This window comes from Hyperolius riggenbachi, chromosome 10, assembly GCF_040937935.1.
Source record: "Hyperolius riggenbachi isolate aHypRig1 chromosome 10, aHypRig1.pri, whole genome shotgun sequence".
Lineage (NCBI taxonomy): Eukaryota > Metazoa > Chordata > Amphibia > Anura > Hyperoliidae > Hyperolius > Hyperolius riggenbachi.
Window position 1 is genome coordinate 215,643,735 of NC_090655.1, and position 19,694 is coordinate 215,663,428.

The 19,694-nt window shown below is 43.4% G+C and overlaps 1 protein-coding gene across 1 annotated transcript in view; it reads left to right on the forward strand.

Annotated features, from left to right (window-relative positions):
- The window catches only part of LOC137534484 (zinc finger protein 286A-like), a 41,936-nt gene extending 33,148 nt beyond the window's left edge, over positions 1 to 8,788 (forward strand). Inside the window, exons 8-9 of the mRNA XM_068256000.1 lie at positions 3,680 to 3,821; positions 6,008 to 8,788. Of these exons, the coding sequence (XP_068112101.1) occupies positions 3,680 to 3,821; positions 6,008 to 6,840 (975 nt within the window). The 3' untranslated portion in view covers positions 6,841 to 8,788. The remainder of the gene's footprint in view (positions 1 to 3,679; positions 3,822 to 6,007) is intronic.
- Positions 8,789 to 19,694: the final 10,906 nt, after the last annotated feature.

The window sequence follows — 19,694 nt, forward strand, 5'->3', positions numbered from 1 at the left end:
GGTCGGGAAGCTGTTAATATAACAAGTCAAAATGAGGCTCAGTAGTGTGCGTGGCCTCCACATGCCTGTATGAACTTCCTACAATGCCTGAGCATACTTCTGATGAGGTTGCAGATGGTTTCCTGAGGGATCTCCCTCCAAACCTGGAGTAAAGCATCCACCAACTCCTGGACAGTCTATGGTGCAATGTGGCATTGGTGGATGGAGCCAGATATGATGTCCCAGATGTGCTCAATTAAAGTCAGGTCTGGCGAATGGGCAAGCCAGTCCATAGCGTCAAAGCCTTCATCTTGCAAGAACTGCTGACACACTCCAGCTACATGGGGTCTAGCATTGTCTTGCATTAAGAGGAACCCAGGGCCAACCGCACCAGCATCTTGCAAGGGGTCTTAGGATCTCGTCTCGGAACCTAATGGCAGTAGGCTACCTCTGCCGAGCAAATGGGGGGGCTGTGTGTATCTCCAAAGAAATGTCACCCCACACCATTACTGACCCACTGCCAAACTGGTCACGGTGGAGGATGTTTTAGGCAGCAGAATGTTCTCCAAGGCGTTTCCAGACTCTTGTCACATCTGTTACATGTACTCAGTGTGATTCTGCTTTCATCTGTGCCGAGCACAGGGTGCCAGTGGCAAATTTGCTAGTCTTGGTGTTCTCTAGCAAATGCCAAATGTCCTGCACATGTTGGGCTGTAAGCACAACCCCCACCTGTGGAAGTTGGGCCCTCATACCACCTTCATGGAGACATGTTTCTGACTGTTGGAGCAGACACATGCACATTTTTGGTTTGCTGGAGACCATATTGCCTGGATCTGGCAGTGCTCCTCCTATTCCTCCTTTTACTAAGGTGGAGGTAGCAGTCCTGCTGCTGGGTTGTTGCTCTCCTATGGCCTCCTCCATGTCTCCTGATGTACTGGCCTGGCTCCTGGTAGCACCTCCATGCTCTGGTCACTACGCTGACAGACACGGCAAACCTTCTTGAAACAGCTTGCATTGATGTGCCATCCTGGATCAACTGCACTACCTGAGCCACTTGTGTGGTTGTAGACTCCATCTCATGCTACTACTAGAGTGAATGCACTGCCAGCATTCAAAAGTGACCAAAACATAATCCATAAATCATAGGAACTGAGAAGTGGTCTGTGGTCACCACCTTTCAGAACCACTCCTTTATTGTGGATGGCTTGCTATTTGCCTATAATTTACACCTGTTGTCTATTCCATTTGCACAACAGCATGTGAAATTGATTGTCAGTCAGTGTTTCAATGTTGCTACCTAAGTGGACAATTTAATTTCACAGAAGTGTGATTGACTTGGAGTTACATTGTGTTGTTTAAATGTTCCCTTTATTTTTTTGCTCAGTGTATTTTTAACATTTTACTAAATAATTTCTGCACTTATGAAAATTAATGTCATGATTACACATAAGCAGGAGTAGTCAGCTTAATAAGCTGCAATAAACAATAAACTTATTGTCGATACACTTAGCATCTTCCACAATAAGCAATACACTCTGCACAGAAGTGTTTCCTTACAGGAACCATGTGCCTTAGGTTGGGGGGGGGGGGGGGGGGGTTGGGTTGAGAGTAGCAAATGTTTTGCAGGTGTCTAGTAAAATGTCTACCTTCATCAGCAGACGGTTATGTGTAGAAGTGGGGGAAAGGCACACATTTGCATTGCTTATGAATTATAGTGCATTTTAGGTGTCATAACCATAGTTTTCTTTTCCTGCCCATATTTGTGTCCCTGTTTAAGGGAAGGTAGGGATGATATTCTTCTAGACATCTCTGATATGTGGGAATGTTTTACTAATCATCCTAGTAATTCAAATTATGGCCAGGATACCATTTTAGCACCATATTATCTTTCAAAGGTGTTTCATAGGAGTCCAGTTTTACCCTAAAGCTGTGGCCATACACATATAGATTTCTACCCAATGTTCCAAAACAATTGATTCCTCTCTGAAAATCGATTGAACTGCAGCATTGAGTGTTCAATGCAGTGCAACGCTATGGCCTTTTGATCAACTACCACTTCTGCCCTGCCCCCGATCAACTTAGATTTTCAATCTCGTCCAATCAACATTTTTGGTCAAAATAGATTAAATTCCAATTGATCGGACATTTTTCTGAAATCCATTCCGAGCAGATTTGTTGAATCTGTAGGGGATTGAAAAGAAAAAAAATGAGTGTATGGGTACCTTTAAAGTACCCAGAATACAACAGCACTCAGTGCTTGGAATTTTTATCTGGAAAATGTCTATGAATAAGATTAAAGGTAGCCACGCATTTATAAATTGCCATCCAATGTGGAAAACGTATAAATCCCTCTCTAATCTGAATTTAATCAGGGAGGGATCTGCCACACATTGCACATAGTTTGTCAGTAGATGTCAACACAAAATCTCTTAAAAAATCTATCAAACTGCAGCATTGCACTCTTCGATGCAGTGGAACGTTTTACGCCGTCAATCTACTGCCACTTCCGCCATGCCCCTCAATCAAGATTTCCCATCTGGTCCAGTCAATAATTTTTATAGCTTTTCGCCTGAAATCAATCAATATTACAATTGATTGTGCATGTTGCTGTATGTGTTTCTGTCAGATTTGATCAGAGGATGTTACTTTTGATGTGATATTTGAGCCTTTGACCAGGGTTAAATCATGGCTGAAGCTAGTACATAAAACAGGAAGGAGTTTTTGGGCAATGCTCCCTAATGATCCTGGTCGCCTGTTGAGCACATCCTAAGTGACATAAAGTGCAATTAAAATGTTCTGTGTCTAAAATAAATACAAAGTCTGTTTGCAATCTCAAACACTCTGGATATTCTTGCTGCTGATCAAAATTTGTAGCTCCATAAGCAATCATCAGATATAGACAGTCTGTAATAGGATCAGGGCTACTGACAGGGTCTCCTCACATAACACAGTTGTTGTATTCCCCCACCACACCATTTGCAAGATGCACTCACTGATTCCCAGGATCATATAAAATGATCATATGCATATATTTAACCTTACCAGCCCATGTGGTCAACTGTAGACTATGTACTCCTCCTCCCAGTTGCTTCATTTGTCTCCAGCAAAGACCTAAGCCAGCCCGCAATTGTGTGATACCATCTTAAAATCTATTGATCATCAACTAGAAGTATGAAATTCACACGTTTCCAGTGTATGACCACAACAGGCATGCAGAAAGAGCACTGGGGGATGATCGGAGACCACTTCCCAGCCGTCCAGCCCATGTGACACCACTGCTCACTGTGACCCCGCTGTATCCTCCACCTCCCGGCTCGCTTACTAGCTCCTCATCAACCGGTTTCGTCCACATGACTTTTTCAAGGGGTTCAGAGGTTACGGGCTCCGCCACGTGTTTATGTCTACAACATGCCGCTTGGCTCCGCCCACCATCATCTAAACTTGGGCTTCTCTGCTTACAAGTTTGTTATTCAACCTGTGGTCATTAAAATTATTATTTACAATTCAATTTTACATTTTATATTTCAATTAAAAATGCTTAAAATAAAAACATGCTTATTTTTGCAACAGAAAATCAGATACATTATATCATGTATAATCAACAACAATATGCATACCTTAACGTTGTAAAACAATACATATGTCTAGGCTGGTGGCCCGTATCTCTGAGATTTTATATTTTATCAATTTCCTGGCTTAGAATGAAGAACTGGCTGATCTGAAGATTAAGGTTAAAGAAGAAGAGACTCCTGTTAGGAATGATTTACAGTCTGTGAATGAGTGTGAAATGATGGTGACAAGTGACTTTAGAATGCCACATTCGTGCAGTGACGTAACCTATGGTGAGCTGACTAAGTCTTAATATCACAGTTAGTTTAATGATTGCATTTTATTGACTGCCTGCTTTCCATCAACATTACACAATAAATGAGGAGGAAATGCTGTACATCATATGAAAGGCCCATCTCCATTCCTCAGTATAACATCATGTTACCAACACATGAGGATGGGATACTGTTCACCATATGAGAGGCCCATCTCCATTCCTCAGTATAACATCATGTTCCCAACAAATGAGGAGGAACTACTGTACACCATATGAAAGGCCCATCTCTATTCCTCAGTATAACACCATGTTCCCAACAAATGAGGAGGAGATAATGTACACCATATGAAAGGCCCATCTCCATTCCTCAGTATAACATCATGCTCCCAACAAATGAGGAGGAGATACTGTACACCATATGAGAGGCCCATCTCTATTCCTCAGTATAACACCATGTTCCCAACAAATGCGAAGGAGATACTGTACACCATATGAAAGGCCCATCTCTATTCCTCAGTATAACATCATGTTCCCAACAAATGAGGAGGAGATACTGTACACCATATGAAAGGCCCATCTCCATTCCTCAGTATAACATCATGTTCCCAGCAAATGGGGAGGAGATACTGTACACCATATGAGAGGCCCATCTCTATTCCCCAGTATAACACCATGTTCCCAACAAATGGGAAGGAGATACTGTACACCATATGAAAGACCCATCTCTATTCCTCAGTATAACATCATGTTCCCAACAAATGAGGAGGAGATACTGTACACCATATGAAAGGCCCATCTCCATTCCTCAGTATAACATCATGTTCCCAACAAATGAGGAGGAGATACTGTACACCATATGAGAGGCCCATCTCTATTCCTCAGTATAACACCATGTTCCCAACAAATGGGAAGGAGATACTGTACACCATATGAAAGGCCCATCTCTATTCCTCAGTATAACATCATGTTCCCAACAAATGAGGAGGAGATACTGTACACCATATGAAAGGCCCATCTCCATTCCTCAGTATAACATCATGTTCCCAACAAATGAGGAAGAGATACTGTACACCATATGAAAGGCCCATCTCCATTCCTCAGTATAACATCATGTTCCCAACAAATGAGGAGATACTGTACGCCATATGAAAGGCCCATCTCCATTCCTCAGCATAACATGTTCCCAACAAATGAGGAGGAGATACTGTACACCATATGAGAGGTCCATCTCCATTCCTCAGTATAAGATCATGTCCCCAACAAATGTGGAGGAGATACTGTACACCATATGAAAGGCCCATCTCCATTCCTCAGCATAACATCATGTTCCCAACAAATGAGGAGGAGACACTGTACCCCATATGAAAGGCCCATCTCCATTCCTCAGCATAACATCATGTTCCCAACAAATGAGGAGGAGATATTGTACACCATATGAGAGGCCCATCTCCATTCCTCAGTATAACATCATGTTCCCAACAAATGAGGAGGAGATACTGTACGCCATATGAAAGGCCCATCTCCATTCCTCAGCATAACATCATGTTCCCAACAAATGAGGAGGAGATACTGTACCTCATATGAGAGGTCCATCTCCATTACTCAGTATAAGATCATGTCCCCAACAAATGTGGAGGAGATACTGTACACCATATGAAAGGCCCATCTCCATTCCTCAGCATAACATCATGTTCCCAACAAATGAGGAGGAGATACTGTACCCCATATGAAAGGCCCATCTCCATTCCTCAGCATAACATCATGTTCCCAACAAATGAGGAGGAGATATTGTACACCATATGAGAGGCCCATCTCCATTCCTCAGTATAACATCATGTTCCCAACAAATGAGGAGGAGATACTGTACACCATATGAAAGGCCCATCTCCATTCCTCAGTATAACATCATGTTCCCATCTAGTGAGGAGGAGATACTGTACACCATATGAAAGGCCCATCTCCATTCCTCAGTATAACATCATGTCCCCAACAAATGAGGAGGAGATGCTGTACACCATATGAAAGGTCCATCTCCATTCCTCCGTAATAGCATCATTTAGTTTTTTTTTTTCTCTACTTGAAATATTATTTTTTTCAGACTGGTGATTCTTTCCATGAAACTTCTTACTACTAGCTCTACATACATGACTCCATAATATAGACCAATAGCTATGAATGTGTTTTTCAATGTTTCCCCAATAGATGGACATCATGCTGGGTACACCTCAGAGGAACACCTTATTCCACCCCCAGCTTACAGTGCAGAAGACGATGGCATCACACAATATTCTCCAGCAGGAAACTCCATGACTGGAAATGCACACCACGGATTTTACCATCCCTTTGATATCTCCTGGGAGTCTTCAGATAAATCACACACGACTATGTTGGATACAACATTCAACGATTCCCAAAAAATTCAAGCAAGTGAAGGCCCATTATCATGCTCAGAGTGTGGGAAATACTTCAGTAACAAAGGAAACCTTCTTAAACACAAGAGGATTCACACAGGTGAGCGTCCGTTCTCATGTGTGGTATGTGGGAAATCTTTCATTCAGAAAGCACATCTTTATAAACATGAAAGAATTCATACAGGCGAGCGTCCTTTCTCGTGTTCAGAGTGTGGGAAAGACTTCAGTCACAAAGGAACTCTGCTTAAACATCAGAGAATTCACACTGACGAGCGCCCCTATTCATGTTCTGAATGTGGGAAAAACTTTCGCCACAAAGAAACCCTGTTTAAACACAAGAGAATTCACACCGGCGAGCGTCCTTTTTCATGTTCAGAGTGTGGGAAAGGATTCCGTCATAAAGAAACCCTGTTTAAACATCAGAGAATTCATACTGGAGAGCGTCCTTTTTCATGCTCAGAGTGTGGGACAGGATTTCGTCACAAGGAAACTCTGTTCAAACATCAGAAAACTCACACAGGTGAGCATCCTTTCTTATGTTCAGAGTGTGGGAAAGGATTTACTCGTAAAGAATCCCTTCTAAGACACCAGAGAAGTCACACTGCTGAGAGTTCCTTTTTGTGATCAGCGGAAAAGGTTTTTTCGTAATGGAGACTTTTCTAAGCAGCACAAGTGAGCTGACGCTTCCGTTGTTACAGTGAGGATGGGTATTGTAAAGAAAGGAACCCTAACTAAACAAGTAAATGTGTATTTTGCCTATACATTACTGACTGCCGCCAGAGACACTGTCCCCTCCATCCACCCCATCACTGTGCGGTCCAGCTGTGTATTTGCACTGAATTGTTTTGTTTTTTGTGCCATTGAGTTGTGACTTGCCAAAAGAGCAAATTATGAATTGTTCTGCACAACAGAGCTAAGGAATCTGTACAAGCTCTGCCCATTCACAAATAATGGGTGGAGTTATCTTCTGGCTCCTCCTAGCTTCTGCGGTCTCCAATAGAGACATCCTCCATCCATAATGCCCCCCTCATTTCTTGGCTTCTGTTAGCTGCTGCCATTCCTCTGCTTACATTCTCTGTAATATGAAATATATGAGTAGTGTTTGTGCCCACATGCCTAACTGTGGTCAGAATGTCTTAAAATGAGGTTCTGTAGTGCAGAACTTGGATGATGATTTAGCTTGGCGTGAAGATAGTCATTGTTTACGTTAAGAAATGGCTCATCGGAAGCCAATGATCCTCCATACTGAGTTTTTTTCTATTCTGAAGCACTGATAGGAGTGTAGAGAAGCAACTTAGAAAAGAAAAGAAAGGGAACAGTTCTGAAAATGTTAGAATTTTAGAAGCACATTATTCATCCATGATTCGACACACACTGCAGCTAATTTACTATCAGTATAAGCATTTAGTATCCGCTTATACTGTACATACTGGGGAAGATGCGCCAGCATCTAAAAACAGGGCTAGAATTAGTGACACAAGTATATTTTGTTATTGACCAGAGCCCAATTTTAAAATGTTATAATGCCATATAGGTATAAGTAATGAAAATTTGCATCATAGAAAGAAAGAATCGTTCAGTAAATGTGAACAATCGCTAATACCTTCCAATTATTTTCAATCGTGAAAATTGCATGGAAATATGGCATTTAGTGAAAAAATTGTACCGTTAATGGGCACCTTTAGTAAAATAGCTTATTATGTACAATATAACTTTATAAATTATCTGGTCAGTGTTTGCCCATTTTAAAATCTTTCCTCACCCCGATTTGCATTCTGAAATGTATCACAGGTAGAGACATCTTTACTGCTGTCAGGTGCTTCTCTGCGGAATGCTTGTTTACCGACAGTCCCGTCAGTGAAAATGATACCTCCCTGGGAGGAGAATTCTGTATATTTAAATAGCCTAGGCTTTGACATCATTGGGAGGGCAGGGCTACATACCAATATACTGCAAAATATACAGACACAGGAAGTGAGTCTGATGCTGAAATCAAGATAATTAACATAAACGTGAGCATCCTGAATAATTTACGTGTCACACTGCAGTCCATGCACCTGACCCTGCCATAGGAATGAATCAGCCCTGTGCTGCTGGAGCCATAGAGTCTTATCCTCCCCCACCCCACACACCTTCCTTGCACATGGGGGATAGAATTCTCTTCTCTTTGATGCTGGAGAAATGTGAAGGATACATCAGTTTTCATGCTTTGTCATGTGATGTTCAGCTCCACGACCCCTTAAAGGAACACTATCGCGAAAATCGTAATATTTAAAATACATGGCAACACATACAAACAAGAAGTACGTTTCTCTGAAATTAAATTGCTAATGGCTGCCACCTGTATAACCCTAGTTATGAAAAGAGAAGGGGGAAAAACATGCACGGAAATGCTCATAGGCTTGAAGGAGTGTTTATTTATGTGTCAGAGTGGTGCAACTAAATATTTTGATTTAAAAAAATGTTTGGTTTGGGTCCGTTTTAAGAGGGGAAACCACTTGCGGGCCAAATTTGATAGCTCCGCAAGCCAGATTTAACACCTTACCTCCACATAGGTGAGTATCTTTTTTTTTTTTTTTTTTTTTTTATAGTTAGTGACCCTGAGATGGGGCCACAAGAATAAAATTTATACATACCATATACCTGGGTCTTCCTCCAGCCCCCTCCGGTCTGATTGTTTCTGTGCCGTCCTCTTCTGACTTCCCATTCGCCTGCAATTGATGCCGGAAAGTCCGAGGTCAGCTGAGCATGTGCGGCTCGGCCACGCGCCTGCTCCCGCCATGTTTGCATCGCCGGGAGCGCACTGTGTCTGCACGGTATTACTGCGCAGAACACTCCTGGCGACGGCAGTGAGACGGGAGTGCACCTGGCCGAACTGTGTCTGCGTCAACTAGCCACGACTGACAGATTTTCCGGGGTCAATTGCGGGCGAACGGACAGTCAGAAGAGGACAGCATGGGAGCGATCAGGTCGGAGGGGGCTGGAGGAATATTTTATTCCTATGGCACCATCTCAGGTACACTTTAAGGTTGTCTTTTAAGCTTTGGATAGGTTGGGAAATGAGCAGCACCTTATGCGTGGTGCACAATATGAGATTTTCTGGCAGATTTACTGCAAAAACAACAGAAGTGGAGGAGCACCCATGCAAGAGGATACGGGGTGTGCCGTAGCTTTAAGATCACTGTACCGATGATCGAAAGATGCAAATCCAAGCGAAGCAGGCACCACCTTCAGTAATTTAGTAGCTCTTTATTGGAAAAGTCATAAAAAATGACAAGTCATCGATAAAAATGCCTGTAGCGGCTGACAGCCCGCTGTTTCAAGCTCAATAGCTCTTTTTCAAAGCCAGAAGCCATATACACAAACAGAGGAACAACTCCTCCTTAAATAGGAACTATACAAGTAATTAACCAATCAGTTTAAAATCTTGCTGGCCAATGGGAGCGCTCAGAAATGCTGTGGACCTGATGGGGAACTGAAAAAAGTGACATCACCAAAAATACACCTCCCAGCCTTGCTTCCGCCCAGCGCATGCGTATACGGCTGGATGCGTAAAAACGTACGCATTATACGCGGAAGACCATTCCGGCGTCAAAATGATTTGTGCGCATAAGATAATCCGTACACTTAAAACCGTACGCGTCTAACGCGGAAAATCACACACATGCGGAAATACAGCTGCAAAAATAGCTATGAGTGAGATTTAGAAGTATAACAGCGGCATATAATAACACCTGAGGACCACCTGCACGTTATGCTCCTGACAAAATCTGTTTTAGATGAAACATGTCGAGCACTGCTAGCACTGTATATACTGTAATATGTATAGCACTCCCTAAACCCTGTTTATAACCCCTCAGCTGCATTTTTTTGTGTGAGCAAGGTGATTGTCCGCTATTGAGACAACAGGCTGGCGGAATCAAGCATATCAGCCAGCCTCGGTTGCTACCTGCCTGCCTTCATTGCTGCAGGTCTGGACACCTCTATGCTCTACACAACTTTGGTAATTTACCACAAACACCTGTATACTGTAACCCAGTGTTCTAGGGCTAGCCACACCCTACAGCGTGTGCAGCCAGATACACAGCTGCCTGCACACTTATTGCCACACTTTTGAGTGTACTGTGGGGGGGATAGGCAAAGACACCCGCCTGGGCATACAATCACAATATCAGGTTGTTAATTTTATTGCATTTTTTAATAACCATTATGAAGTCTGTGTAGACACACAAACAAGTGGGACGCGAGATTTGCGACACTCCTTTCAGTATTTTTTAGGAAGTTTGAGCCAATTTTGACTCCCGTGTTGTGTATATACTGTATATATATATGTGGCTGGATAGTGTAATGGTTAAGGGCTCTGCCTCTGACACAGGAGACCTGGGTTCAAATCTCGGCTCTGCCTGTTCAGTAAGCCAGCACCTATTCAGTAAGGAGTTCTTTGGGCGAGACTCCCTAACACTTCTACTGCCTACTGAGTGCGCTCTAGTGGCTGCCTCATAAGTGCTTTGAGTCCGACAGGAGAAAAGCGCTATACAAAAAAAGGTATTATATACACACGCTTGCAAAAGTATTCGGCCCCCTTGAAGTTTTCCACATTTTGTCACATTACTGCCACAAACATGAATCAAATTATTGGAATTCCACGTGAAAGACAAACACGGGTACACCACAAAGTGGTGTACCCGTGAGAAGTGGAACGAAAATCATACATTATTCAAAACATTTTTTACAAATCAATAAATGCAAAGTGAGGTGTGCGTAATTATTCAGCCCCCTGAGTCAATACTTTGTAGAACCACCTTTTGCTGCAATTACAGCTGCCAGTCTTTTAGGGTATGTCTCTACCAGCTTTGCATATCTAGAGACTGAAATCCTTGCCCATTCTTCTTTGCAAAACAGCTCCAGCTCAGTCAGATTAGATGGACAGCGTTTGTGAACAGCAGTTTTCAGATCTTGCCACAGATTCTCGATTGGATTTAGATCTGGACTTTGACTGGGCCATTCTAGCACATGTTTTGTTTTAAACCATTCCATTGTTTCAAACCATTCCATTGTTGCCCTGGCTTTACCTTTAGGGTCGACGTCCTGCTGGAAGGTGAACCTCCACCCCAGTCTCAAGTCTTTTGCAGACTCCAGGAGGTTTTCTTCCAAGATTGCCCTGTATTTGGCTCCATCCATCTTCCCATCAACTTTGACCAGCTTCCCTGTCCATGCTGAAGAGAAGCAACCCCAGAGCATAATGCTGCCACCACCATATTTGACAGTGGTGATAGTGTGTTCTTAGTGATGTGCACTGCTAGTTTTCTGCCACACATAGCATTTTGGCCACAAAGTTCCATTTTGGTCTCATCCGACCAGAGCACCTTCTTCCACATGTTTGCTGTGTCCCCACATGGCTTGTGGCAAACTGCAAACGAGACTTTTTATGCTTTTCTGTTAGCAATGGTTTTCTTCTTGTCACTCTTCCATAAGAGCCAGCTTTGTGAAGTGCACAACTAATAGTTTTCCTATGGACAGATTCTCCCACCTGAGCTGTAGATCTCTGCAGCTCGTCCAGAGTCACCATGGGCCTCTTGATGGCATTTCTGATCAGCGCTCTCCTTGTTCGGCCTGTGAGTTTATGTGGACGGCCTTGTCTTGGTAGGTTTACAGTTGTGCCATACTCCTTCCATTTCTGAATGATCGCTTGAACAGTGCTCCATGGGATGTTCAAGGCTTTGGAAACACACAGGTGCACTCTATTTAGTCATTAGCACTCATCAGGCAATGTCTATGGGCAACTGACTGCACTTAGACTAAAGGGGCTGAATAATTACGCACACCCCACTTTGCAGTTATTTATTTGTAAAAAATGTTTGGAATCACGTATGATTTTCGTTCCACTTCTCACGTGTACACTACTTTGCATTGGTCTTTCACGTGGAATTCCAATAAAATTGATTCCTGTTTGTGGCAGTAATATGACAAAATGTGGAAAACTTCAAGGGGGCCGATTACTTTTGCAAGCCACTGTATATTTTCCTGTACGAATTATCGGCAATGTTCTTTACATATGGGCCACTACCTTTGGATGCAGCACCTGGCTCACCAGAAACAAGATACACAGAGGACCATTTTGCCCCTGCGGAAAAAAAAAAGTTATGGAAGACCATCTCTGAATAAAACAAAAATATGAATACCTTAAAGGAAACATGAATTGACTTTAAAAAAGAGTTGACCTGGGGGTAAAAGAGACTTACCTGGGGGCTTCTGCCAGCCCCCAGCAGCCGCCCTGTGCCCGCGCTGTCACAGAACGATCCTCCGGGTCCCCCACCATGGCTAATTTTCGTTATCGCCGACTTGCAAGTCAGTGGGCACTGTGCCTGTGCAACTCTGGCCGCACACGTCCTCGTTTGCACTTGTATTGCCGGGAGCGTCCTGCACAGTATGAGAAAACGTCATATTGCGTCTGTGCAGAATGCTGCGGGCGATGGGAGCCCGAACGAGGACACACGCGGCCCGGACCACGCAGGCGCAGTGGCCATTGACTTGGAAGTCGGCGATAAACTTACCCGAGTCGGGGGATCGTTCAGAGACGGCATGGGCACAGGGCGGCTGCAGGGGGCTGGCAGAAGCCCCAGGTAAGTAAAACTCTTTACTTAAACTGAATTCAGATTTCCTTTAAGACCCAGCACTGTAAAAACAGCGCAGGAGATTTGGGTGCAGCCAGCGCCACCATAGGCCGTAATAGAAATTAAGTGTAAAAAATAAATTGAGTTTTACTCACCTGGGGCTTACCTCAGCCCCCTGCAGCTGATCTGTGCCCACGACGAGTCGCTCTGATGCTCCGGGTGCCGCTGGCGGCCACTTCCGGTTTCGCCGTCAGGACCCGTCAGGCTGGGGAACGCGGCTGATACTATGCGTTCCCAGCCAAAATGGCACCCCTATGCGGCCATGGCCGCATAGGGGTGCTATTTTGGCTGGGACGCGTAGAAACGGCTGCCTTCCCAGCCTGATGGGTCCTGACGGCGAAACCGGAAGCGGCCGCCAGTGGGACCTGGAGCATCAGAGCGACTCGTCGTGGGCACCGATCAGCTGCAGGGGGCTGAGGTAAGCCCCAGGTGAGTAAAACTCAATTTATTTTTTACACTTAAGGTTCACTTTAAGACCCCCCCTTTCCATTAGGGGTTTTTGTGCCTGATTTCACAGGCACAAATCTAGATCCAGATTCACAGCGTGTTGAAATAATAGGCTGTTTTCCAAATTGCGTATAGGAAAAAAAACTAACGCACTACATCAGAATTCTGGACAATGCATCCAAATCACTATAGCTGTGCATGGCTTGGCTACAGGGATTCAGATGCTTAATCCCGCAGCACAAGACAGACGCCCGCCACTAGTGGGAACTCGGCCTTAGGTAGAAAAGGTGCTCTGTCTCCAGGGATAAGCTCCCTATTTCCTGCATGCACAGGAGACTACAACCAGTGGCATACAGTGGGTTGCAAAAGTATTCGGCCCCCTTGAAGTTTTCCACATTTTGTCATATTACTGCTACAAACATAAATCAATTTTATTGGAATTCCACATGAAAGACCAATACAAAGTGGTGTACACGTGAGAAGTGGAACGAAAATCATACATCATTCCAAACATTTTTTACAAATCAATAACTGCAAAGTGGGCTGTGCATAATTATTCGGCCCCCTTTGATCTGAGTGCAGTCAGTTGCCTATAGGCATTGCCTGATGAGTGCTAATGACTAAATAGAGTGCACCTGTGTGTAATCTAATGTCAGTACAAATACAGCTGCTCTGTGAGGGCCTCAGAGGTTGTCTAAGAGAATATTGGGAGCAACAACACCGTGAAGTCCAAAGAACACACAAGACAGGTCAGGGATCAAGTTATTGAGAAATTTAAAGCAAGCTTAGACTACAAAAAGATTTCCAAAGCCTTGAACATCCCACGGAGCACTGTTCAAGCGATCATTCTGAAATGGAAGGAGTATGGCACAACTGTAAACCTACCAAGACAAGGCCATCCACCTAAACTCACAGGCCGAACAAGGAGAGCGCTGATCAGAAATGCAGTCAAGAGGCCCATGGTGACTTTGGACGAGCTGCAGAGATCTACAGCTCAGGTGGGAGACTCTGTCCATAGGACAACTATTAGTCATGCACTGTACAAAGTTGGCCTTTATGGAAGAGTGGCAAGAAGAAAGGCATTGTTAACAGAAAGCATATGAAGTCCCGTTTGTAGTTTGCCAGAAGCCATGTGGGGGACACAGCAACCATGTGGAAGAAGGTGCTCTGGTCAGATGAGACCAAAATGGAACTTTTTGGCCAAAATGCAAAACGCTATGTGTGGTGGAAAACTATCACTGCACATCACTCTGAACACACCATCCCCACTGTCAAATATGGTGGTGGCAGCATCATGCTCGGGTGGTGCATCTCTTCAGCAGGGACAGGGAAGCTGGTCAGAGTTGATGGGAAGATGGATGGAGTCAAATACAGGGCAAACTTGGAAGAAAACCTCTTGGAGACTGCAAAAGACTTGAGACTGGGGCGGAGGTTCATCTTCCAGCAGGACAATGACCCTAAACATAAAGCCAGGGCAACAATGGAATGGTTTAAAACAAAACATATCTATGTGTTAGAGTGGCCCAGTCAAAGTCCAGATCTAAATCCAATCGAGAATCTGTGGCAAGATCTGAAAACTGCTGTTCACAAACGCTGTCCATCTAATCTGACTGAGTTGGAGCTGTTTTGCAAAGAAGAATGGGCAAGGATTTCAGTCTCTAGATGTGCAAAGCTGGTAGAGACATACCCTAAAGGACTGGCAGCTGTAATTGCAGCAAAAGGTGGTTCTACAAAGTATTGACTCAGGGAGCCGAATAATTACGCACACCCCACTTTGCAGTTATTGACTTGTAAAAAAATGTTTGGAATCATGTACGGTTTTCGTTGCACTTTTCCTGTGTACACCACTTGGTCTTTCACGTGGAATTCCAATAAAATTGATGCATGTTTGTGGCAGTAATGTGACAAAATGTGGAAAACTTCAAGGGGGCCGAATACTTTTGCAACCCACTGTAGCTACAAACCTCAGGGCCCCGATGCGGGCTTTGGACTCGACCTCCCCCCCCTACATTAACCATTTCTGCCACCCAGACGTGAAGCTCACGTCCGGACGGCTGCTCTGCTGCGGGTCCGCGCTTCGGCGCGATCGCGGGCGCGCCCCCATGCCCCCGTGCTGTCCCTCGGTAGCCCTGGGATCAGTGAACGGGAACATGGTTCCCGATCACCGATCCGTGTCCCCAGCAGAAAAGCCGAAGCGCTCTTACAAGAGGCTTCAAGGGGAACTGAAATAAGAGGTATACGGAGGCTGCCATATTTATTTCCTTTTAATCAATACTAGTTGCCTGGCAGCCCTGCTGGTCTATTTCTCTGCAGTAGTACACCAGAAACAAGCATGCAGCTAGTCTTGTCAGATCTGACTTTAAAGTCTGAAACACCTGATCTGCTGCATGCTTGTTCAGGGGCTATGGCTAATAGTATTAGAGGCAGATGATCAGCAGGGCTGCCAGGCAACTGGTATTGCTTAAAAGGAAATAAACATGGCAGCCTCCATATACCTCGCCAGTTGTCCTTTCAGTCTTTCTGCACGTAACATTTTCAGCGTCCCCCTTGTGCTTCCGCTTAGCGAGAAGCACAAGGAGAAAAAAAAATTCAAGGTGGCCATCTTGTGGCCAAATAGTAAAACTACATCTAAATATTTTTTACATTACAGTTTACACATATATTAACATTAAAAATTAACTGTTTATTTCCCACACCAAAATATTACCCAAATAGAAATTTTAATGGAAAAAAAATTACAATTAAAAAAAAAAAAAAAGATATAAATAGTTACCTAAGGGTCTGAACTTTTTAAATATGCATTTGAAGTTGGTATACTACGAACCTTTTTTAAATTATAAGCTTGTAAATAGTGATGGCCGAAAAATGGAAAAAATGCACCTTTATTTCCAAATAAAATTTTGGCGCCATACATTGTGATAGGGACAAAATTTAAATGGTGTCATAACCGAGACAAGCAGGCAAATAAAATACATAGGTTTTAATTATGGTAGCTTGGATTATTTTAAAGTTATAATGGGCGAAAACTGAGAAATAATGAATTTTTTCCATTTTTTTCTTATCCTGTTAAAATGCAATTATAAAAAATATATCCTGAATAATTTACAACGTGTCACTTTGGTGCCTCTTTAGGGGCTGATGCTCTAAAGTCTGGTGAAGTTGCAAGGCGCTAATGGGTTAATGGGCAGTCCTCCTACTGCGCTCCTAATGGTAAAATTGCTTTGCACTCCCTGCACAATGACCTCTAAGCTCAAGTCACACTGCTGTCCATGCACCTGACCCTGCCATAGGAATGAATCAGCCCTGTGCTGCTGGAGCCATAGAGTCTATTTCCACCCCCACCCCCCACACTTTCCATGACATGAGGAGTGCACATGGGGGATAGAATTGCGACTCTGTTCTCTTTTTTGCTGGAGAAATGTGAAGGATACATCAGTTGTCATGCTTTGTCATGTGATGTGAAGCTCCACGACCCCTAAAGGACAACTGAAGTGAGTAGACTATGGAGGCTGCCATGTTTATTTCCTTTTAAACAATACCAGTTGCCTAGCAGCCCTGTTGGTCTGTTTGGCTGCAGAAGTGTCTGAATAATACCAGAAACAAGCATGCAGCTCATCTGTCAGATCTGACAATAATGTCAAACACCTGATCTGCTGCATGCTTATTCAGGGTCTATGGCTGAAAGTATTAGAGGCCAAGGGCAAGGCTGCCAGGCAACTGGTATTGCTTAAAAGGAAATAAACATGGCAGCCTCCATATACCTCTCTCTTCAGTTATCCTTTAACCACTTAAGGACTGCAGTCATAAAACCCCCAGACACTTTTTTCCATTCAGACCACTGCAGCTTTAACGGTTTATTGCTCGGTCATACAACCTACTATCTAAATGAATTTTACCTCCTTTTCTTGTCACTAATACAGCTTTCTTTTGGTGCTATTTGATTGCTGCTGTGATTTTTGGTTTTTATTATATTCATTAAAAAAGACATGAATTTTGTCCAAAAAAATGATTTTTTTTAACTTTGTGCTGACATTTTTTAAATAAAGTAAAAATACATTTTTGTCCAAATTTATTGTACTACATGTCTTTGATATAAAAAAAAATCCAATAAGTGTTTATTTATTGTGTACTATGGTGCAAAAAGTGAATTTTCCCATTTTGAAGCATCTATGACTTTTCTGAGAACCTGTCATGATTTATGAAATGCTAAAATTGCAGGATAGTATAAATACCCCCCAAATGACCCCATTTTGGAAAGAAGACATCCCAAAGTATTCACTAAGAGGCATGGTGAGTTCATAGAAGATTTTATTTTTTGTCACAAGTTAGCGGAAAATGACACTTTGTGACACAAAAAAATTTAAAAAAAGTTTCCATTTCTGCTAACTTGTGACAAAAAAAAAATGAAATCTGCCACGGACTCACCATGCCCCTCTCTGAATACTTTGGGTGTCTACTTTCCAAAATGGGGTAATTTGTGGGGTGTGTTTACTGTCCTGGCATTTTGGGGGGTGCTAAATTGTAAGCCCCCCCGTAAAGCCTAAAGGTGCTCATAGGACTTTGGGCCCCTTAGTGCACCTAGGCTGCAAAAAAGTGTCACACGTGGTATCGCCGTACTCAGGAGAAATAGTATAATGTGTTTTGGGGTGTATTTTTACACATACCTATGCTGGGTGGGAGAAATATCTCTGTAAATGACAATTTTTTGATTTTTTTTTTTACACACAATTGTCCATTTACAGAGATATTTCTCCAACCCAGCATGGGTATGTGTAAAAATACACCCCAAAACACATTATACTACTTCTCCTGAGTACGGAGATACCACATGTGTGATACTTTTTTGCAGCCTAGGTGCGCTAAGGGGCCCAAAGTCCTATGAGTACCTTTAGGATTTCACAGGTCATTTTGAGGCATTTGGTTTCTAGACTACTCCTCACGGTTTAGGGCCCCTAAAATGCCAGGGCAGTATCGGAACCCCCCACAAGTGACCCCACTTTAGAAAGAAGACACCCCAAGGTATTCCTTTAAGTGTATGATGAGTTCATAGAAGATTTTATTTTTTGTCAAGTTAGCAGAAATTGATTTTTATTGGGGTTTTTTTCACAAAGTGTCATTTTCCACTAACTTGTGACAAAAAAATAAAATCTTCTATGAACTCATCATACACTTAAAGGAATACCTTGGGGTGTCTTCTTTCTAAAATGGGGTCACTTGTGGGGTTCCTATACTGCCCTGGCATTTTAGGGGCCCAAAACCGTGATGAGTAGCCTGGAAACCAAAAGACTCAAAATGACTGTTCAGGGGTATAAGCATCTGCAAATTTTGATGACAGGTGGTGTATGAGGGGCCGAATTTTTTGGAACCGGTCATAAACAGGGGACCTCTAAAGTGCAGGAAGTGCAGGATGTTCTCCAATCGTGACCTGGCCATGGCAGCAGAGAACATGGGCATTTGATGTATTGGGTGTGTAGACCAATAAGACCGCAATACATTCTTTTTGACTAGACCCATGTTAAGGAGAAGGCCCCGAAAAATGTTACGTTCGGAAACTTGGAGTGGTTTCCACCGAAAAGGCTGGGCATGGTAGCTTCTTGGATTGGCGGATGCATATTGTGTGGCATAACGGTTGGTCTCAGCCACAATTAAGTCATAGAGACCAGCAGTGATAAGGAAAAAAAAATTCTGTCACTGCGGTGGGGTGGGTGCAATTACAGCTGCCAGTCTTTTAGGCTATGTCTCTACCAGCTTTGCACATCTAGAGACTGAAATCCTTGCCCATTCTTCTTTGCAAAACAGCTCCAGCTCAGTCAGATTAGATGGACGGTGTTTGTGAGTTTTCAAATCTTGCCACATATTCTCGATTGGATTTAGATCTGGACTTTGACTGGGCCATTCTAACACATGAATATGTTTTGTTTTAAAACATTCCATTGTTGCCCTGGCTTTATGTTTAGGGTCGTTGTCCTGCTGGAAGGTGAACCTCCACCACCCCAGTCTCAAGTCTTTCGCAGACTCCAAGAGGTTTTCTTCCAAGATTGCCCTGTATTTGGCTCCATTCATCTTCCCATCAACTCTGACCCAGCTTCCTTGTCCCTGCAAAAGAGAAGCACCCCCAGACCATGATGCTGCCACCGCCATATTTGACAGTGGGGATGGTGTGCTAGTGGTGATGTGCAGTGCTAGTTTTCCGCCACACATAGCGTTTTGCATTTTGGCCAAAAAGTTCAATTTTGGTTTCATCTGACCAGATCACCTTCTTCCACATGTTTGTTGTGTCCCCCACAGGGCTTGTGACAAACTGCAAACGGGACTTCTTATGCTTTTCTGTTAACAATGGCTTTCTTCTTGTCACTC